Genomic DNA, 23360 nt, shown 5'->3' with positions numbered 1-23360 from the left:
TTGTTATGAATATGTAAATGTTTTAATATCCACAGTCTGAGCACAGGTGAACTTTAAACAAAGGACAATAGCATAAAAGTAATCCTCAAATGTTAGTAAAAACTTGTGACTGTTCAATCACTTTGTATGTGTTGGGAGGTTATAAAGAAGCACATTATTAGACTAAGTTTATGGTAATGAGCAGCTATATTGACCTTTTTTATTATTAGGATTTTCTATGATAAGCTCTGCGAAGAACTCAGTTGCCAAAGCAAACAAGTATTGGGCATCCCTGACATTTTCCTTAACATCAAAAAGATCATTGTTGAACCCTGAATGTTTCATGTGGGCTCGCAAGGTTGAGTAGAGAGAGGAAATCCATCCCAATTTTACAGGGAATAAATACTGCCGTAACATAAAATAAAATAAAATACTTTTTACATTTCTAGGGACACATGTCAGAATATTAGAGAAAAATATTTCTTAAGGGGACTCACCGCACATTTTTTTCAAGACCAGAACACTATACCTTGTTTTGGGAAAAGGTCTTGCTAGTCCTAAAACACTGGTATGATGTTTTGTTAAACTACTAGTCTCAGTAAGAAAAAAAAAAATAGAGCATTTTAAGAAGTGCTGGCTTAATTCATGTAATTATGATTATGTAAGCTGTTGCACCCATTCCAATATTTAAGGCTGCTATATTGGCTGAATCTTGGTTTCTTTGATTTGGCATGTGTTATACACTTTGGATTAAAATCTTCCTTGTTATATTCCGTCTCCTGCCCCAATCACATGCTTATTGGTGGATTCCCTATAGGAATAACGTGCTAGTCTAACCCGAGCTTCAGAACTGCATTACTTTACTGTGGTGTTTGTTAGCGGTGTGGCCTTTGTAGACTAGAATTCTCCATCATGCCATAAGGAGCTGTCAGCTGAACACATGGTCATCCACCAAAATTGTAACAATCATACAATATATCGCAGGTAATCCTAAAGGTATGGAAACATTTTACAAAGTGTGCTTTCCCCTTCCACTCCTTAGGGCTCTTTCACACGGGCGATCCGATCAGATCCGCCTGTCAGTTTTTTAGGCGCATCTGATCGGATCCTCCATGCAGCTCTATGGGGCAGCGGATGTCAGCGGAGACACCTCCGCTGACACCCGCTGCCATCCGCATCCGATCCTGTCCGTGAAATTTGGACGGATGGAAACCCTATTTTTCCATCCATTCAGGGATCGGATGAGAGCGGACAGGCGGTCCGCTCTCATCTCACCCCCCATAGAGAGCAGCGGGGGCTGTGACACCTCCCTCTCCGCACTGCAAGCGGAGACGGAGCTGTCATCCGCCGGCTCAGCGGGGATTGGCGGATCGATCCCCGCTGAGCAGCACGGATCCGCCTACGGAGGCGGACCGTGTGAAAGAGCCCTTACATCTAGATAACTATGCAATGGGGTTTATTTACTAATTTTGGAGAGGGCAAAATCTGGTGCAGCTGTGCATGGTAGCTAATCAGCTTCAGCTTGTTTAATTAACCACTTCACCCCCAGAAGATTTACCCCCCTTCAGGACCAGGCCAGGACTGACAATTGCGCACGCTACACCCAAAATAAATTAATGTCCTTTTTATTGATTGGTTTGCGCAAAGGTTATAGCGTCTACCAACTGTGAGATAGTTTTATGGAATTTTCATTTTTTTTACTGGTAATGGCAGCGATCAGCGATTTTTAGCGGGACTGCAACATTGCAGCGGAAAAATCTGACACTAAGTGACACTTTTTTGGGACCAGTGACACCAATACAACCACTAGTATTTTTCCAATACAGTGATCAGTGCTAAAAAATGCACTGTCACTGTACTAATTTCTCTGGCAGCGAAGGGGTTAACATCAGCAGCGATTAAAGGGCTAAATGTGTGCCCTGGGAGTTCTTGCTAACTGTGTGGGAGGTGCTTTGACTGGGGGAAGACAGAGATCCATGTTCCTGCTTAGCAGAAACAAGATCTCCATCTTCTCCTCTGACAGAACGGTGATCTGTCTTGTTTACATAGTCAGACTGCCGTCCTGCCTCTCTCGGAAACTATCGCCAGGTGCATGAACGTGTCGCCGGCATAATTTCGAACTGAAGGGCGATGGAGTACATGGGGTGGTCCGGAAGCGATAAAGTGGAACTTCACTCTCTCAATCAACACTGGTTATTTTTAATCCTAATGCTACTAGCATTAGTAAATAGATAGGAAAGTATATCATATTTACTTGTTTTAAACTTTTGTTTTTTACTTACACTTCTTCAGTTACTTCCTGGTTTCATGCCTAGGCAAATTATGTCATACATCCCAAGAGTCTTAAAGAGAGGAGGAGGGGTTTTCACAACTTAGCACACTCTCCTGCATGCATACTTGAGCTAAGGGCAGGAAGTAAATGCTATATGAATAATTTGCCCTTACTCAAGATAGCCACACCCCGAAATTCTAGGGGGTTGTTTTTCAAAGTGATTTCTCACCAAAATAAAGAATGGAGACATAGATAGATGAGGGAGTTTGCTTTAAATATTAAAAATAGTGTTTTTGGTTTGTGGTGCTCAGATGCAGTGAAGATCCGCTTTAAGCTTTGAAAAAAAAAAACGTGGAAGCTGATTGGTTTCTATGCAGAGCTCCACTAAATTTCGCACTCTCCATATATAGTAAATCAATCCCATTATGTCATGCAGGCCAGTTTTATAGATGCTCTGCAGAGCATGTGTGGTAATATACAAGAATGAGTATAAAATACAACAAATACAAATAAACCTTTTCAGAATTAATGTCCATACACACCAAGGGCAGCCATTTTGTTGACTGTAACAGCATTTGTTAGGATGTCATTTATTGCTAAATTATGACAGTTACTGAAAGTGGCATTCTATAAAATATTTGTTCAGCTCATGAATTGGTTTTATCCAATATCTAGGTTTTGTTCTACACCACATCCTCTTTTTTGGTTTTTCAAAAAAAAAATGATAAATCAAATCTGTCAAAGAGCATATGTTGAAAAAAAAAATGTATTAAAAAAAAGTAAGCTTGATAAAACATAACATGTTAAACAAGTAGGTCCATAAATATTGGGAGCCAAATGTATTTACAAATATTGACTTTTCCTTTAAAAGTCGGTTCACACTAGCGCGACTTGTCAGGTGACTTGTCAGCCTGACAAGTCGTGCTCCCTCGCGGTCCATTGACCGCTACAGGACCCGTTCTAATTGGAGCGACACAAGTCGCTCCGACTTAGAAAAAGGGTCCTGTACTACTTCGGGGCGACCTCGGAGCGACTTGCATAGACTTCCATTATGTGAAGTCCCTGCAAGTCGCTCCGAAGTCGTGGTGCATGGTAATGCACAAGTTGCCCCCGAAGTAGTAAGGAGTCATGTCGCCTCAGTGTGAACCGGCTCTTAAGATCAAGCTTAGCTGCATAGTATCTTATCTCTGAACCTCCTTTTTGTTCATTTAATTTGATGGGCAGCGTTATTTACCAAAAGCATTCTTCAAAGGGAGGGAGACAAGTGGCTAAGCAGGACATTTACAAGAAAAGTCCATATTTGCATATATCTTCAGCTGCTCTTATATTTGGATCTACAGAGTGCTGGGACATGTGTTTTTTTACTGTTAGTTGCCTCTGCTTTAAACAGCTTAAGCATATGCTCAAGTTTATATAGATTTACTTTCTATTGATGTGGATTGCTGACAATGGTGTCTTCTATTTGCAGGTTCATTTGTGCATTCCGTAGCACGTAACTTAGAGAAGCAGCTGTCAATGAAGAGGGAGAAACCATTTGGAGGCGTGGACACTGTTCCTACTAACTCAATGAAATCCCCAAACTCTACAGCAGCAGGGAAATCTCAGGTACATTGAATTCCAAAAATTGACCTGAATATGTCTGTGCTACAAGCCATGTGCTTATCTATGCGGCCTATTAAAAAATGTTGTAATTAAAATAAAAAACGCATATGAGAGTCTCGTCATGTGACCTGTAAAAGTCACCTTTTCAGCTCTCCTCCCCATGAGTAAGCTCCAGTGGGCAGAGTGAAACATGTTGGGGGCGTGGCCTAGTGGGGGTCTAGGCTGAGACTGCCACTTGTCTATACACAGCAAGTCTTGTTCTGATGTGAGACTCCCAGGGCCTTCAGCTCTTATCTGTCATTATCTGGAGCATGGGAGGGCAGCTTTCTGGCCAGCACTCACAGCAGCAGGCACAGGACTACACTTCCTAGAAGCCTGAGTGGCTCACATACATGTCATAGGTTCGCATTGGGCTCTATCTGCTCCATTAAGTAGCGAGAACCCTATGGACATTCACTGGCTACACACCACAAGCCAAATGTAATGAATTAGTGTAGAAAATAAAACTCGAGTATAATGGAGAGTGAATAGCTTTAGCATTCCTATTTGTTTTTGTATCGGATTTTAATTCTGCAGTCTAATGGGAAAAATCACAAGTCTGTTTTCCCCCCAAAAAAGTGTCCTAAAAGCTGGAGCACATATTTAACTTTGTACTATATTTGCATTTTCCGACTTATATATTTTTAGTAAACAAGATTATATTAGTATCTCATGCTAAATTTTGAAAAATTAGTCACGTGACCTTCATATTGCATGCGGAATTCTTTAGTGAATTGACCCCATTGTCTTAAAAGCATTGGTTTATTTTACAATATAGAAGAACTTGTGTTCTTCGGACTGTTACCACTGTTCAGTAAAACAAAGCCTGACTTATTTTCTAGTCTTGGGATGACGACTCTGAACTCTCCTCCCTGGAAGAAATCACAGATAACCTTGACCTCAGCCCAAGGAAGCCTCAGCCTGCTGTACGTCACAGTGCAGAATCCGCAGCCTCTCATGGGACCAGTGTCTGGAGCTCTGCCAGTGGAAGGGGCTGGTAGAAGAACCTAAGGGTTATCAGTCATACCCACAATAAACTCTTTGGTTTGGTCTGAGCTTTACTTCTTGCTTATGTTTTGAGTTGCAACAACAGAGGTGCAATGTGTGGCTTTGCACATTAAAAAATTTAAGTTGGAACATGGAATCTTGGCAATCTAGTTATGTTAAATATCAAACAATACCTGTGCTATAATACTCAATCCACCAAATTTATATAGGCTGCTGAATAACAAACCTGTCCCCCAGGATTAATAATACTAAAGTTAACCAGTGAATCAGCACTATGCAAAAGCTAAAACTATGTTATAATAAACCATACATATTTATTATCATCAGTTTGTAGGATTCCAATTATCTACTACCTCCCAGAAATTCACAAACGTTTATTAAACCCCTTGGAAGACCTATTATCAGTGGCATAGAGTGTATGCATTCTAGACTAATTCTGGCCATACAAAAATCGTTCAAACTTATTTTAGAAAAACGAGCACTTGGCCGTGAGAGCAAACGATCGTGTCATTATGTAATGACCGATAAATCGTTCAATGGACATAAATTAATCAGTTTTTTGTTGGTTTTGTCACATATACCTAGTGCACAAAGCGCTTCTGACCTCACAAGTCCACTAAAAATATTAAACACAGAAACATTAGGAAACAGACTGTTGCATAATGTTTTATCCCCTCCTAAAGAGAGAGGTAACTTGGTTAACTTTATAGGTTTCTACCCTTGTAAAAGATGTTAAGTTTGTTGATCTACTTAGGTAATCCCTCAAAGAATATTGAATAAGTTTAAATCTAATGTTACTGGTAAGGAATATGATATAGGAAAATGTATTACATGTGCAATAGTATGCAATGTCAAGCTGCAGCTGCCAAGGCAGGCAGGATATTGGCATGCATAAAGAAGGGGATGGATTTCAGACATAAAAGTATAATCCTACCACTTTATATAACTCTGGTCCGACCACATTTGGAGTATTTTGTCCAGTTCTGGTCGCCAGTACTCAGAATGGATGTGTTGGAGCTAGAGAGAGCCCAAAGAAGGGTAACTAAACGAATTAGGGGATTGGAGGACCTTAATTATGAAGGGCGTTTACAATCGCTTGATTTATTCTCCCTGGAGAAGAGAGACGCCTGAGAGGGGACATTGATAGCAATTTACAAATACCTCAATAGTGATCTCAGCATAGAAAAGCTATTCAGTTGCAAGGATTGCATGAGGACAAGAGGCCATACAATGTGATTAAAGGAGAAGCGTTTTAACCTCAGGCTATGCAGGGGGTTCTTTACTGTTAGGGCTACAAGATTGTGGAATTATCTACCACAAAAGGTAGTTTCTGCGGGAAGTATGGCTACTTTCAAAAGACTCTTGGATGTACATCTCAAGGATCAGAACATTAAGGGGTATGAGAAATGATTACGGCCACACACACCTAAACAGGTTGAACTGGATGGACTATTGTCTTTATTCAACCTCAACTACTATGTAACTATGTATGGTACCACCCATGTTCCCTATTTACTTGTGTGCCTTTGTGGCCTCCATTATGTGGGCTGCGTAGCGCGTAAATTAAATGTGAGATTGGGGGAAAATACACAGAATATTAAAAAGGATTTAAAAATCGTATCTGTCTGAACATTTTGTCTATACCCCAATAGGGATCCTAAAATGCTAAAATGTTGTGCTATTGATAGAATTAGAGGACATTGGAGGGGTTCAAATGGGGTGAGGGAAATTTCTGGTAATGAGATGAGATGGATCTATGAGCTGGATTGTATGTGGCCCAAAAGATTCAAGTGGGAATTCGATCTAAATCGTTTTTTAATCCAACATTTGAGGTCTATTGGATGGTCCGCAATTGGGTTGGAGTATGACTTTTTTCATGTTTTTCTACACATTCAACTAAAATGAATGTAAGTGGTTGAATGTGGGGTAATACTTGAGTTAGGGACAGGTATTCAGTAATGGCAAAATTATCATTTAAACTAAGATCCCACTGTTGCCTCAGATATTCTGTCTTCCCAAGGAAGTTCTTGTGACAAAACATGTTGACAGTAGACTTGACGTCAGGCGCTGGGGGAACCCGGAAGTGTTGGAATGTATTATACTGGTATTCTTTATCTGCAGTCTTAAAAAAGAGAGAGAAGGCCAAGCGCCGATCTAAGTGTAGCAATGCAGGTTTTTAATATCACATAAAAAGAGTGTTACTCACAAGAGGTGCATAAAAGCAGACATCTAAAAGCAGTAAGGGGTCTCTGTGGTCACATCCAGGGTGTCTTTTCCGGTTCGGCTGCAGCACTGATGCTGTGGGGAACAAGCGGTGATCTCCTGTTGCGAGGCAGGGGACGTGCTGATCCTCAGTGGTGGTGGTGCAGCGTGGGTCCGCCTGTTGGAGGGCTATGACGTCACTTCCTGGAGACACAGTAGGGATAGAACGGCTGAGACTGTGCCCGGACGTGGGGACAGTGCTACGCATTTAGAAGAAACACTGTGTTATAATATATTAGCTGGGATGGGTTGTATTCCAGATAATCCAAGGTTGCCACATTACGTTAACATGTTTTTTATCATGGTTTTTAAATGTTAGAGTACATTCCTAAGCGGAGTGTGTATTAGTTAAATCAATGACCTCTTGGACCGATGGTGGAGCTAGTTATCTCCAGTTCCTAGTTAAGGTGAGTCTAGCTGCTAGTAAGATGTGTGTCAAGGTGTAGCGTAGGTGCTTAGGGTAGTCCCCTGTATCTAGGGATAGTAATACTAAACCTGGGATAGGTTCGACATAGATGTTGAGGACTTTTGAGAGCAGGTGAAAGATTAAACCCCAGTAAGATTTTAATTTAGGGCAATTCCATAATATGTGCATTAGGTCCCCTTTATTGTCGCACCCTCTCCAGTATCTATCATCAGTGCCTTTGTTAAATTTATGTACCCGATCAGGTGTGAGGTACCAGCGCATGGATATTTTCAATGTCACTTCCCAAAAGCTGGTGCAGCTCGTTAATTGTTTGTCTGTGAAGGAAGTACCTAGATCTTTTTCCCAAGTTAGGATAAAGGTAGTTTTGATGAATGAGCATTTTTGTTGAAGGATGTTGTAAAAAAGAGTTATTCCCTTTTGTGGGGGAGACGATAAGTGAAGGTATGACCAGGTTAAGGCCTGTATAGTAATGGGCCATCTAGTAAGTGATGCGATGAAGTGTCTAACTCGTAGGTAGGTGAAATAGGCCCTATTAGGTACGGTAACTGGAATTTAGTTTGTTAGGTGTGGAATGGTAGAAGTGATGCATCCTGGAAGATATCATTAATGGACATGATTCCATAGGATTGCCAGTCGGAGAAGTGAGAGTACTCCATGAGGGTATGGAGTGCTGTAATGGGTACTATTAGGATCTTCTTATCAGGATAGCTCAAACTTTGCTTGATTGTATTTAAGGATTTTTATCAACTGCCATATACTATAATTTATTAAACTCTGCATGTTGGTATATGGGGAAGTTGATTATGTGTTTTATCACTGGAAGATTTATATATTCACTATTGTGATTATCAAAATAGTATCTTTAATATATTGTCTTTTACCAATTTTGGATGGGGTATGATACACATATGTATGGTTTAATATAACATAGTTTTAGCTATTTTATAGTGTTGATTCACTGGTTTACTCTTGTTATGCTACACATTTGTCTCCTGTTTGGATTTTAAAAGTTATATTGTACAAAAAAATCCCAAAGAAGAGATAATCTTCCTGCACTTATTCTTCAAAGGCAAGTCTACCCAAAACGAAATGCTAGTACGTATGACGACCAACAGGCTTGTTAAAATTCCACCGCAAGAAGGTCATACATGGGAGCCTTGCCTCCCCCACGCATCTTCAGCAACTACCATTGACTTAACATGCATACTGTATCTGTAATGTATATCAACTCCATTTATTGGTATAAGAATTTCAGCAAGAGACATCTGACATACATGACCAAACAAAGTATATGACAGCGGTAGCAGAGAGTTGTGGCCATTAATTATTTTTGAGTGGACTTGCTGTATGTACTGTATAAGGGACAGTCATGGCTATACCTAATATTTACCTATTAAAATGTCTGTTATAGCAGTACAGTACTTTAATACTATACACAATAATTACATTGTCATCTTAAATGTGGCACAACCACATATTTACTAATTCGCTAAACAAATATAATACAGTACACAGGTTTTATGTTTACATTCAATATCAAATTATTTTTATATGTATGTGGCCTTATTTAAATGTTACTCTTTTTGTTAATTATTTTTTATAAAACATGATGGTACATGATGTCATAAAATGAGAAATGTTATTTTTAAATTGCAATATACTTATCTGTAATTAAATTGTATACAATTTAATAATAATAAAAAATGCAAATGAATGAGTCTGTGCACAAAATACTACCTAATGGAGAACTTTTTACCCCTAAACACTACGCTAATTGCAAAACCAAAGGCGTAGTTTACCTTATGGAGTGCGAATGTGGCAGCTTCCATGTCGGTAAGACACGACAAGAATTTGGCCTCAGGGTGAACCAACACATGCATAGCATGCACATAAGCAATTTCTATCTCCCACTAGGCCGTCATGTAGCTAACCACCACAAAAACAGGATGCCAAAAGTCACTTTTTCCATACTAGACAGAATACATGTCCCTATAAGAGGGGGGGACTGGAATAAGACCCTCCTCCAGATGGAACTAAGATGGATCAAAAGACTGAATGCCGCTCAACCCCCGGGCCTAAACGAAAACACGAGTTACCACCCGTTTCTGGAAGGGTTCACATCGGGTAAAACCGATTGAACAGGGCATGGAAAAACAGATTGGCCTATTTATGAATGGGCCAATTCGTTTTTCCATGTTTTTGTAAATCCTACTAACAAAAAGGATTCTCAAAAATCCAAAAAGAAAAGAAAAAAACAAAAAAAAATTGACTATCATCTATCCCTAATTGGTTATCCATACACAAGGGGGTCCCACACACCCCAGCCCAAACCAGGGTCCCCCACTGGTGCCATACTAAGCCTTCCCTTAGTTGACCCAACACCTACCTATCAAATATTTCATTGCTGTGAAAAATACATATATATATAGATATATATAACTGTTTCATACAGAATTAATGTAAAGACGATCCCCGGATCTGTCTTAAAAAAGAAAAATTGTTTTCCTGCAAAATTGCATTTATTATTATTATTTTATTTTTTTATTTTTCTCACTTATTATACTATGAAAGTTAGGACAAAAGATCCAAATTCTGACCGATCTCCATTCCTCACTTTTCACATCCGGCACAGGTAACCCCGGTATTGTAATAACCGGGGTCTCAAGAGGCTAGCAGAAATTTCCATCTAACTGCTAAATCCCATCCAAGGGATCATCCTCCTCTCCTGTGTCGGCGGCCGCATTGAAGATAGTTCCGCAATATTATGACAGGATGCGCGCGCACCCGCGCCACGTCATCCAACGAACCCGGAAGCCACGTCATTGCACTCATCTGCGCATGCGCACCGCGGGACATAAATAGGCCGGGAATGGAACAGGGCGCCACTTCCCTCGGACCGAGGGAGAGTGAAGACGCCCGGACCCTGCTGCCTGGAACACCTTGGAAACTTGCTGAAAGCAAAAAAGTAAGTAACCACAATGCTAATTTGAAGCATTGATGGTACTTGATTACCTACCGCATATACTTATGTTCTCCCCTCTCTATCTACTCAGATAGAATAGAAGGGGATTTGTAACACTACAGCCCCACCTAGCGGCCATCCTGAAGAAAACACACTATATGCACACAAGTAAGTGCAACAAAAACCAAGAAATTAAAACATGTTAAAATGCATTATTATATAAAAAATTAAATGTACAAGCACTTTCACATCTAAAATACAGATTGGACCAGACCTGGGACAGTATTCCTTCCCCCTCCCTGGCCAAAGAAGTATATGAATTGACCAGTAAGTACCCAAGTTATGTAAAATAACTAAACCAACCAAATCCTACCAAACATTGGAAATTAAATTTACACCTTTCATAATTATACTCCAGCTGCAGTGGCAATACGATTCTTATGTGACAAGATAAGGAAGCAGAAGCAGAATCTTTACCTAAAAAGTATGTTTTTTACTATATGACCAAAGGAAAACAAACATTCCGATTGGTTCAAATAAAATATACCTAAATCATTTATTTACTATACTTACAGACGTGGTGACATACTTTCCTTGATAAAGGCCTTTTGGCCGAAACGCGTAGGACATTGAACACCCTCCCTATGGATCCGACGCTACACTCAAAGCGTGGAACAATAGAGAGACAGTGATTGTCACTATACCACATTGTCACTTTTTCTTACTTTTCTTATCTACTCACGATCACCAATGGGTCTATAACCCATACACCAATATATGATTATTTTGAATATTTTCTTGGATCTTGTATATATTTGTGAATTTATATTATATGTGGCAATACATATAATAAATGTATTTTTTACAAAAAAACAGCAATCTCTCATGAACATATATATTGAGCCCGTAAAGTCCCAATTTTGACCTGATGCACCAACCCCACTTTCAAAACGTAAAAAAAAAAAAAAAAAAGGTCCAGGGGTATAAAAAAAATAAAAATAGGCAGCTTTGGCTGCAGGACTCCCCTCCTTGCTGGAGCTGTTCCCCACTAAAAAATATTTTCTGGGTGTTGTTAAAAAAGCTAGTTGGGTTTTAAAGTGACAAAGGTAAGTCATTTTCCATTTTCTGTGTTTTTACAACTGTCCGAAAAATATATATATATTTTTTTAAAGAAAGCTTTCTCTTTAAAGAGGAAGTAAAGTTCCCTCTGTAACTTTTACCTATAGGTAAGCCTATGGTAGGGCTTACCTATAGGTACTGTAAATATCTCCTAAATATGCACTGTTTAGGAGATATTTACTTTACATGCAGCCAGTGACATCACTGGCGCATATGCTCTGAAGGAACGGCCCATGTAATTCTTTCAGAGCCCTGTGCAGTGAATGGCGGCTCCAGCATCACTGCTCCTGCCAATCAGATGGCCGGAGGACTCATACCAGGAAGGAGGACAGGTGAACATGACGCCCGTCTTAGCGGTGAGCGGCTGACGCTGGAGGGGCTTCGGTCTAAGGCAAGTATTATGCCTTTGTCTTACAGGTTGTTTTTTATTTTTAGAATAAGTGCCATCTTATTGTATTCCCTGCACTGTTTCACTTGGATGCTTGTAAGTGTATTTCTTTACTTTTAATAAACTTTTAAAGCGGTTTTATACTATGTTCGGGTTGTCTGGCTTATCCCTATACATGTACAACTGAATGGGAACTTCTGGCATCCTCATTGGAGACTCCTTGGCTATCCATTTGAACATATGATGATCCAGTCACACTTGGGGATATCTAGTCTGTATGACCCACTTACTATATGGTAACCTGGGTCCATATCCTCCGGTGAGCGCATTCATTTTTATTTTGCTGGTGCGGGGATCTTTCCAGTTCAGTGTCACCTTATGAATTTGGATGCTTCACTCTTACATGGGACTCATTTCTATGAACTTTATTTGTTTATTATTCCAATTGCTTTCAATATATATGCATAGTTATTGTATCATAAAAATGTCAGTTTCCTCCACCTGTAAAACCATTCTGTTCTTGAGCTTGTCTTATTTTAGCCCATCTAATGCCCCGGTTGGTAATTTCATTAACACCAAAGCAGCTGAAACTGATTAACAACCTCCTCTGCTACTTAACTGACCAGATCAATATCCCAAGAGTTTAATTGACTTGATGCTATACTCTGAAACAGACGTGTTTCTCTAATTTTTTTGAGCAGTGTACTTTTGGCCCAAATGTATGAAGAAAGAGGCTTTATTTGCAAAGTTTTGTAACAGAAACTAAATTTTTTGTTCTAAATTTTAGGTCTTTTTGTCCTCTAAAGTTAAAAACCTAGGGTGAATAAACACCACCATACTATATATGGGCTTGTTTACACTTGCAATAAAATGTGGCATTGTATTCACTTTTTTTTTAAGGCTCCATTCACACCTGAGCGTATCGTTTTCAGGCATTTTTTTTTTGGGCGTTTTCTGGCTTTTTTTAGGGTGTTTTTTTGGGGCGTTTTTCGGGCGTTTTTTAGGTGTTTTTTGCAGGTGTTTGGAGGCAGGCATTGACATCTAACAAAACGCTTGTAATCTGCTCATGTACTTTTTTGAGCTTCAGGCGTCTTGCTTCAGGAGACAAAACGCTCATATGTGAACAGGGGCCATTGAAATGAATGGGATTTAGCTTGTTGGGCCTTTTGAGAATTCAGAGATGAGAGTTTCACGAACTGAAAAATGCTTAGGTGTGAACAGGGCACTCTGAATGCCAATCAAAGCACCTGTTACTAAATAAAATGCTCATCCTGCAGTCCTGTTTACATAATGCGATTGCTTTGCTTCCCTTCAAAAATTATATCCCATGTTGCTTTCTTGGTGCTTCAAAGCGTCTGAAAGGCCTCCATAGATGTCTACGACAAAGCTCGCTTAAAGCACCTGAAGCTTTTGGGGTTTTATTCAGAGCTAGCTTTGCTTTGTTTTGGAGACATTGCAGCTTGAGATATCCTGGGATGAACTGGGAAACCAACAAGCCAACCAGAAAGACGTCATCAGCAGTCACTACCAGTTAATGTGTATATATTGGGGAAGTGTCTGATACAGACGTCACATCTGGTGTGCAGCATGGGGCAGCAGGAAGGTGAGCGGGGTCTGGACTGGAGCAGAGCAACCAGCAGAGAACACACATGGTGTGCAACTTTGGAATGCAGAAGGTGAGCGGGGACAGCTGAGAGAGGACTGAGCGGCAGAGGATCAGCAGAGATGGGGGACCAGAGCAAGAGAAAATAGCAGATGTCACACGTGGTGAGCAGAGGAGGATCAGAAAACTAGAGGATCAGCAGAGCTGGGGATTACTACCGATTGGGGTATCAGCAGAGCTGGGGGTACTACTGAGAAGATAATCTGCTGAACCAGGGTACTAATCAGCTGGGGATCTGCTAAATCATAGTACTTATAAGCTGGGGACTTGCTAAACAGGGGAACTAATGAGCTAGGGTACTTTGATTGGGGGTACTACTGAGCCAGTTTTCTACTGGGCCTCTCTAAAATAAATAGAAATTGAACACACACAGGGCATTTACCAAGCTTCATTAAAGCTTCAAAAAAGAAAAATGTAAATGAGCCCTATATGGCTCAAAAAAACTATATAATGTTAATTTAGGTACAATGTTGCATGAGTACAGTAATTGTCATTCAATGTGTGACAGTCACACTTGTATAAAGTACTCGAAACCCATACTTGAGTAAAAGTACAAGTGCTCGATCAAAAAGTGACTTGAGTAGAAGTTGAAGTGCTCTATCAAAAAGTGACTTGAGTAGAAGTACTAAAGTATTCAACATTTTTTGTACTTAAGTATTGCAAGTAGTTTTTTTTTAAATTTTGCTACTCAAGTACTGAAAGTAAAAGTACAAGTACTGTGTGGCACCGGACTGGCCTCGCCGGTCTTGGTACGCAGACTTCGTGAATCTGGCGGTCGACGCTCCGTGGCGTCTGCCACTTCGAGAAGATCTCCTCTCTCAAGGACCGATATTTTATCCTGCTTTACAGTCGCTGGCTGTAACGGCCTGGCTGTTGAAAGCCAGGTCCTGAAGGATAGGGGTCTTTCCCCTGAGGTCATTCCCACTTTGATCAAGGCTAGGAAGGCCTCTTCGGGGAAGATTTACTACCGTACTTGGAAGGCTTACTTTGCCTGGTGTGAGTCCAGGGGGTATTCCCCTCGCTCGTACTCGGTGTCAAGAGTGTTGGCTTTCCTTCAAACGGGCGTGGACCAGTGTTTGGCGTTGGCAACGATTAAGGGTCAGATTTCTGCGCTGGCCATTCTCTTTCAATGCCCTGTGGCGTCTAACTCTTTGGTTGGCACCTTTGTTCAAGGGGTGCGACATTGGTCCCTCCTAGGAGGGAGCTTTTGCCTCCATGGGATTTGAACCTTGTTCTGTCCGTGTTGCAACATGCTCCTTTTGAAAATATCAGGGAGGTCTCGTTGTCTCTGTTGTCCAAGAAGGTTGCCTTCTTGGTGGCGATCACTTCGGCTCGCAGGGTGTCGGAGCTGGCGGCCTTGTCCTGCAAGTCTCCGTATTTGGAGTTGTAGGGCATTTTAGGGAGAGGCTGCTGATTTTTAGGGTCAGTTTTCTACAATTGATTTTGCAGTGACCGATCTTATCAATCCTTTTAGGGAGAGGCTGCTGATTTTTAGGGTCAGACAGTGTGTTCTACAATCGATATTGCTGTGTGGGGTGGGGTTTGCAGTGACCGATCTTATCAATCCTTTTAGGGAGAGGCTGCTGATTTTTAGGGTCAGACAGTGTGTTCTACAATCGATATTGCTGTGTGGGGGGGGTTTGCAGTGACCGATCTTATCAATCCTTTTAGGGAGAGGCTGCTGGTTTTTAAGGTCAGGCAGTGTGTTCTACAATCGATATTGCTGTGTGGGGGGGGGTTTGCAGTGACCGATCTTATCAATCCTTTTAGGGAGAGGCTGCTGATTTTTAGGGTCAGACAGTGTGTTCTACAATCGATATTGCTGTGTGGGGGGGGGTTTGCAGTGACCGATCTTATCAATCCTTTTAGGGAGAGGCTGGAGATAGGCAGGTGTCAGTGGTCCACATCGATTTTGCTGTGTGTGGGGTGAAGTGAACACAATCTTTTTTGCCCACTGAGGAGGAGGGAGAAAAGTCTTTTTCTATCAGTCACTGTGTGCAGCCTTTTTCCTTCAGCTGTGCTGTGCTGACTCTGATCACACACTGCTGTGTTCAGTGTTCAAATGTGCTATTATTGAGTGGTTTCAAAAATCATACACTTTTTTCTATTCCACTATTCAATATACAGCCTTGGGTTAAAAAAAATTAATTGTGGCCTGCAGCAGAGCTGAATGATATAAGACACTGCTGTTCACATGTGCTATTGATAAATCACACCAATTTTATATCATATTTTCTATTCCGCTATTCAATAAAAACCCTTGGGTATAAACAATTAAATTGCGGGATAGTCTGTGTTGGTACGTGTGAGATACACCTTTCCAATTTATGGGGTTCATCTCATACTTCTGAAGATTTGAGGGTGCTGCCTGTTCCAAACTCCTCCTACTCCTCATCCTGCCTTTTAGGGGTACAAAAAATAGTAATTGGGGCCTAGTGTGGTTCTGTACGTGTGAAATACATACACTTTTTTTGATCATATTTTCTATTCTGCTATTCAATAAAAACCTTTGGGTATAAACAATTAAATTGCGGGATAGTCTGTGTTGGTACGTGTGAGATACACCTTTCCAATTTTTGGGGTTCATCTCATACTTCTGAAGATTTGAGGGTGCTGCCTGTTCCAAACTCCTCCTACTCCTCATCCTGCCTTTTAGGGGTACAAAAAATAGTAATTGGGGCCTAGTGTGGTTCTGTACGTGTGAGATACATACACTTTTTTTGATCATATTTTCTATTCCGCTATTCAATAAAAACCTTTGGGTATAAACAATTAAATTGCGGGATAGTCTGTGTTGGTACGTGTGAGATACACCTTTCCAATTTTTGGGGTTCATCTCATACTTCTGAAGATTTGAGGGTGCTGCCTGTTCCAAACTCCTCCTACTCCTCATCCTGCCTTTAGGGTACAAAAAATTGTAATCGGGGCCTAGTCTGTGTTTGTACGTGTGAGATACACGGTATTATAAAATTTTTCCTATTCCACTATTCAATATACACCCTTTTGGAGTGTAAAAAATGGATTTTTGTAAAATCTTACCGTAAAATCCTTTTCTCTTAGCTCATCGACAGACGTAGTCCTCGGTGATACACCACCTTCGGGTTATGTTACCTCCGCAGGAGCAGGACTAGACAGGAAATTAAAAAGCTCTGGCCACACCCTAGGGGCAGTCCCAGAGGGTATATCCTCTCTCTCTCTGCCTCAGCAAATCAGTTATGTGAAAAAGCAGTGCTTAGAGAATTTAACCCAACCCAACTCCAAAACAGAGGGGCGGGGACTACGTCTGTCGATGAGCTAAGAGAAAAGGATTTTACGGTAAGATTTTACAAAAATCCATTTTTCTCTAGCGCTCATCGACAGACGTAGTCCTCGGTGATACACCACCTTCGGGACGTCCCAGAGCAGTATCACAACTGAGGGGTGGGAAAATGGAAATCAAATCCCAATCTAGAAGGCCCAACCGGTGCCAACTAGAGGTTTACAATGCTCATCCTTAATGATGAGACTTAACAAAAAAATTTTCAAACAGAAAAAAAAAACCCTCGAGGTAGACCACCGGTCTCCTCAAATTGCGGCCTGCAAAACCTTGCGGCCAAATGAGGCATCCGCCGATGCCGTCACATCAATTTTATAGAATTTAGTAAAGGTATGTACCGACGACCAAGTGGCCGCCTTACATACCTGGACCACTGACGCCTGATGGCGAAAGGCCCAGGAAGTACTGAGCGCTCGAGTGGAGTGCGCCCTAACAGGGAACGGAGGACTCTGACCCTTAATAGAATAAGCCTGTACCACCGTTTGTCTAATCCATTTGGCAATGGTCGCGGCAGATGCAGGCAAACCCTTTCTGGGGCCATCCGTGATCACAAAAAGTGAATCCGTCTTACGGAATGATTCCGTAGCTTTCAGGTATACCCTGATTGCCCGAACCACATCCAAGGAATGCAACGCATGTTCCCGATGATGCTTGGGCTGAGGACACAAGGAAGGTAGTACAATATCTTCATTCAGATGAAAATCTGAAACCACCTTAGGAAGAAAAGATGGCTTAGGATGAAGTACTACCTTATCCCTATGAATCACTAGGTATGGGGACTGGCATGATAATGCAGCCAGTTCTGACACCCTGCGAGCAGAAGTAATAGCCACCAGGAAGGCCACCTTCTGGGATAAAGTAAGCAAGGGAATCTCCCTGATGTTTTCAAAGGGAGGTTTCTATAGAACCGACAAAACCAAATTAAGATCCCAGGGCGGTAAGGGCGCGCGGACTGGAGGAGCCAGGTGCCGCACCCCCTGGATGAAATTCCGCACCAAGGATTTGGTAGCTAAAGGTTTCTGAAAGAAGATTGCTAATGCTGAAACTTGACCCTTGATGGTGCTCAAGGCTAGCTTCTGCTCAACCCCTTGTTGCAAAAAGGCCAATAATCGAGACACCGAATAGGTACGTGGAGGAAATCCTAAAGATTCGCACCACGCAATATAAGTTTTCCATGTGTGATAATAGACTTTGCTGGAAGTCGCTTTCCTTGCTTTAATAAGGGTAGGAATGACTGAAGTAGACAAACCTCTGTCCTTCAGTACTTGGGTCTCAATGGCCAGGCCATTAAAACCAGCGACTGTAAAGCACGAAGGTAAATTGGTCCTTGAGACCACAGACACTCCCTGAGACGAAGTTCCCACGGAACGTCTGCGACTAACATGTCCAAGTCGGCCAGGCCGGCTTGAGGAGGCCAGCCTAGAATTTCTAGGAGCACTGGCGCTGATTGGATCTGAACCAGGCGTCCCTAGAGCTATCTGGCCCCGACCATCCGAGAAAGTCTGGTCGTTTTCTGTTCCCACACATTTATCAGATACCTGATAGTTATCAGGAAAGGTGATCTTTTCTGGTTGAACCTCAGGGACCGAAGTCACCCGACTAGAGGCTACTTGGCCTATCTGGTCAATCAGATCCGATTCCTGTGAGGTATCGGGACTAATCTTAGGAAAAGGTAAAGGAAAAGATCTATACAGGGAACGGTAACTACCGCTTCCTGTACTTAAATGTTGGAAGGGAAGAATCGCACCGGTAGTAGTGGTTGATGCTCGATCTAATGTCCTGAATACCGGTGAAAACGTCCCCCCACCCTGAAATCGGGTGGGGGCGCACCTTCAGGCTGTGTACTCCTTTACTTCGGGTTTGGCTGGGTTGGTCCTCTGCTTGTCCGACCATCCCTTCTTGAACCCTCCTGGAGGAGTCTTGCCTTTCCCGGGAGTACCAGCCGGGCGCCCTTTATGGGCGGTAAAGAAAGGTCCTCGCTTGTTGCGAGGTCCCTTAACTTTTGCAGCCTGTGGCAAAAAAGTACTCTTGCCCCCGGTGGCATCCTTAATGATTTCATCTAGGTTGGCTCCAAATAGACGATTCCCCTGAAAGGGGAGATTGGTCAAAGTCTTTTTGGAACCTAGGTCAGCTGACCAGCATTTTAACCACAGCACACGTCTGAGGATCACTGCTAACTTAGATGCATGCCCTAACAAGGGAGTAGTGTCCAAGGCTGCGTCACAGATAAACCGTAGCCCTTGTATGATCTGTTCTATCAAATCAGATGTCTCCTGGGGAATATCTTTTCCCCTAAGATCTTGGCGTACCATTTTCGCCCATTCCGTAAGTGTCTGGGAAACTAGACCAATAACAATTACTGGTCTAAATGCTGACCCTATCAGAGAAACGATAGTGCGGGACTCCGCTTCTATCTTTCGATCCACCGGATCCTTAAAGGACGAAGTGTCCTCCACTGGAATAACCGTGGCTTTATTCAGCCTGGAAATAGGCGGATCCACGACTGGTGGTACCGTCCATTTCTTAATGATGGATTCCTCAAACGGATAGCGTCTAGCTATACGCTTGGAAATAGTAAAGGTACGTTTAGAATGCTCCCATTCTCCTTTAATCTGATTACCAAAACATTTAGGTACAGGAAAAGCCTTCGCCGTCTTGATGGGCTTATTAGTCCCAAAAGGCCTTTCTGTTTCAGTTGCCTCTGCCGGTAAAGCCTCAAGTTTTAAGGTTTCTTGCACTGCCACAACTAGTGCGTCCACCAATGCTTCTTCCTGAATTATAGCAGGAGAAGAAGCGTCCTCCTCACTGTCTGAGGGGGCTTTACCTGGGATAACAGCCCTTGCAGAGGAACCTGCAACTGCAGTGACCATCTCTGAATCAGAGTCAGAGGTGTCAGATAGTATAGGGGTAGGCGGGGGTCGCTTCCTTGAAGATCTCACAGGAACACTGGAGAAAAAAAGCTGTCTAAAAAATCCTTTTAGAAAAAAATTCTTGCCAGGACCTAAGATCCCAGCAAGGTATCTAGGTCCTTACTCCTAACTAGACAGAAAATAACTGATTTGCTGAGGCAGAGAGAGAGAGGATATACCCTCTGGGACTGCCCCTAGGGTGTGGCCAGAGCTTTTTAATTTCCTGTCTAGTCCTGCTCCTGCGGAGGTAACATAACCCGAAGGTGGTGTATCACCGAGGACTACGTCTGTCGATGAGCGCTAGAGAAAAATTAAATTACAGCATAGTCTGTATCGGTACGTGTGAGATACACCTTTTAAATTTGTTTGGCGCATCTCCTTCCACCGCCAAGGATTGCAGGGCGCTTCAGTTGGCCTCCTGTTCCCAACTCCTCCTACTCCTCTTCCTCCCTTTAGGGTACAAAAAATTTTAATCGGGGCCTAGTCTGTGTTTGTACGTGTGAGATACACCGTTTTTTATCCTATTCCGCTATTCAATATACACCCTTTTGGGGTAAAAAACATTAAATTGCGGCATAGTTTGCATATTTGACTGTGAGATACACCCGTGCGATACTGTTGTTGTTTTGTTCCGCTATTCAATAAACACCTTTCTAGGGCAAGATCTTAAATTACAGAAATATGAGGAGACCGTCAAATAGGGGCCATGGCCTGGGTCGTGGTGCTGCTGGTAGAGCTCCTGTTGCAAGGAGAGGACATGGTCGATCTGTGCCAGCTACACGCACAAGTGAAACACCTTCCTCAAGTGTTAGTAGGCAACAGAACCTGCATCAGTATTTGGTAGGGCATCATACGCCTCTAGAAGTGATGATGCCAGAACACGTAGAGCCGATAGTAGATTGGTTTGCTGCTGACAGTGCCTCCAGTTCCTTCACATTGTCTCCCACCCAGTCTACTGCAGAAAGGTCAGAGTTGGCACCTGCAGCCGATGTCCAACCGTCTTTCACCTCACCCCCTTGCAAGTCAGGCAAGCAGTCTGAGCCCCAAGCCATACAGCAGTCTCTTCTTCTTTTTGATGACTCTGTCAGCAGGGTTTCCCAGGGCCATCCACCTAGCCCTGCCCCAGAAGTGGAAGAGATTGAGTGCAGCGATGCCCAACCACTTATTTCTCAAGATGAGTACACGCAAGGACCATCGCAGCACGTCTCCGATGATGACGAAACGCAGGTGCCAACTGCTGCGGCACTCAGAATTGTGGAGACCGACAAGGAGGGCAGGGGTGAAGACTGGGTGGAAGATGATGTGGAGGACGATGAGGTCCTCGACCCCACATGGAATGAAGGTCATGCCGGTGACCTGAGTAGTTTGGAGGAAGAGGCGGTGGTCGCACAGAGCCAACAGCACAGCAGAAGAGGGAGCAGGGTGCAGAAGCGGAGCGGCCGTGCCCTAGACACTACGCTTGCTACTGCCCACCGCAGCAAGGGAACGAGCGCACCAAAGCCAGCTCAAAGGAGTTCTCTAGCGTGGAAGTTCTTCAGAAAATGTGCTGATGACAGGACACGAGTGGTTTGCACCCTGTGCAATCAGAGCCTGAAGCGAGGCATAAACCTTCTCAACCTGAGCACAACCTGCATGATCAGGCATCTAAGTGCAAAGCACGAGCTGCAGTGGAGTAGACACCTTCAAAACCAAGAAACGTCTCTGGCTCATCCTGCTTCCTCTTCTGCTGCAGTCTCGGCCGCTCCAGCCACATCTGTAGTGATACCGGCACCTGCCACCCCGCAAACAGACGATCTGTCAGCAACACCACCACCTGGGTCACCAACCATCTCCACAATGTCCCATGGAAGCGTTCAGCTTTCTATCTCCCAAACACTTGAGAGGAAGAGGAAGTACCCCCCTACCCACCCGCGATCTCTGGCCCTGAATGCCAGCATTTCAAAATTCTTGGCCTTTGAAATGCTGTCATTCCGTCTGGTGGAGACGCACAGTTTTAAAAACCTTATGTCGGTGGCTGTCCCACAGTATGTCGTGCCCAGCCGCCACTACTTTTCCAGGCAAGCCATCCCTTCCCTGCACAACCAAGTGGGGGAAAAAATCAGGTGTGCACTGCGCAACGCCATCTGTGCCAAGGTCCACCTAACTACCGATACGTGGACCAGTAAGCACGGTCAGGGGCGTTATATCTCCCTAACGGCACACTGGGTAAATGCAGTGGCGGATGGGCCTGAGGCGGATAGCAATTTGGCGCATGTCCTTCCACCACCGAGGATTGCAGGGCGCTTCAGTTTGCCTCCTGTTCCTAACTCCTCCTACTCCGCTTCCTCATCCTCTACCGCCTCCTCATCCGGACAGCGTAACACCTTCATCACCAACTTCAGCACGGCCAGGGGTAAACGACAGCAGGCAGTTTTAAAACTTGCCTGTTTGGGGGAAAAACCACACACCGCGCAAGAGTTGTGGAGGAGCATGGAACAGCAGACAAATGAGTGGTTGCTGCCAGCGAGCCTCGAGCCCGGCCTGGTGGTGTGCGATAACGGGCGAAATCTCATAGCAGCTCTGGGCCTAGCCGGTTTGACGCACATCCCTTGCCTGGCGCATGTGCTGAATTTGGTGGTGCAGAGGTTCCTTAAAAACTCCCCCGATATGTCAGAGCTGCTGCAGAAAGTGCGGGCCGTCTGTGCGCACTTTCGACGTTCTCAACCTGCTGCTGCTCGCCTGTCAGCGCTGCAGCGTAACTTCGGCCTTCCCGCTCACCGCCTCATATGTGACGTGCCCACAAGGTGGAACTCCACCTTGCACATGCTGCAAAGACTGTGCGAGCAGCAGCAGGCCATAGTGGAGTTTCAGCTGCAGCACGCACGCGTGAGTCGCTCTGCGGAACAGCACCACTTCACCACCAATAACTGGGCCTCCATGCGAGACCTGTGTGCCTTGTTGCACTGTTTTGAGTATTCCACCAACATGGCCAGTGCCAATGACGCCGTTCTCAGCTTAACTATCCCACTTCTATGCCTCCTTCAAAAAACAATTCGGGCGATGATGGAAGAGGATGTGGCACAGGATGAGGAGGAGGAGGAGGATGAAGAGGTAACATTTCCAAGGCTTTCAGGGCAGTCATTCACAAGGGGCTCCGAGGGTGGGTTCCTGCACACACAAACGCCAGGGACACAATTGTCCAGCAGGGGCACAGTTCTGGAGGAGGAGGAGCTGGAGGAGGAGATGGAACCATGTTCACAGCAGGGTGGCACCCAGGCCAGCTCATGGCCATCACTGGTGCGTGGCTGGGGGGATACAGAGGACACGGACGATACACCTCCCACAGAGGACAGCCTTTCGTTGCCTCTGGGCAGCCTGGCACACATGAGCGATTACATGCTGCAGTGTCTCCACAACGACCACCGAGTTGCCCAC

The 23360-nt window shown here is 43.5% G+C and overlaps 1 protein-coding gene across 1 annotated transcript in view; it reads left to right on the top strand.

Annotated features, from left to right (window-relative positions):
- The window catches only part of DZIP1L (DAZ interacting zinc finger protein 1 like), a 74914-nt gene extending 69904 nt beyond the window's left edge, over nt 1-5010 (top strand). The window contains exons 15-16 of the mRNA XM_082252095.1: nt 3720-3856; nt 4735-5010. Coding sequence (XP_082108221.1) covers nt 3720-3856; nt 4735-4893 — 296 coding nt within the window. The 3' untranslated portion in view covers nt 4894-5010. The remainder of the gene's footprint in view (nt 1-3719; nt 3857-4734) is intronic.
- The last annotated feature ends 18350 nt before the right edge of the window (nt 5011-23360 follow it).

The sequence above is a fragment of the Pelophylax lessonae genome (assembly GCF_965119305.1).
Source record: "Pelophylax lessonae genome assembly, chromosome: 3".
Classification (NCBI taxonomy): domain Eukaryota; kingdom Metazoa; phylum Chordata; class Amphibia; order Anura; family Ranidae; genus Pelophylax; species Pelophylax lessonae.
The sequence above is the reverse complement of the archived record's forward strand: the minus strand, read 5'-3'. Positions and strand labels throughout refer to the sequence as shown.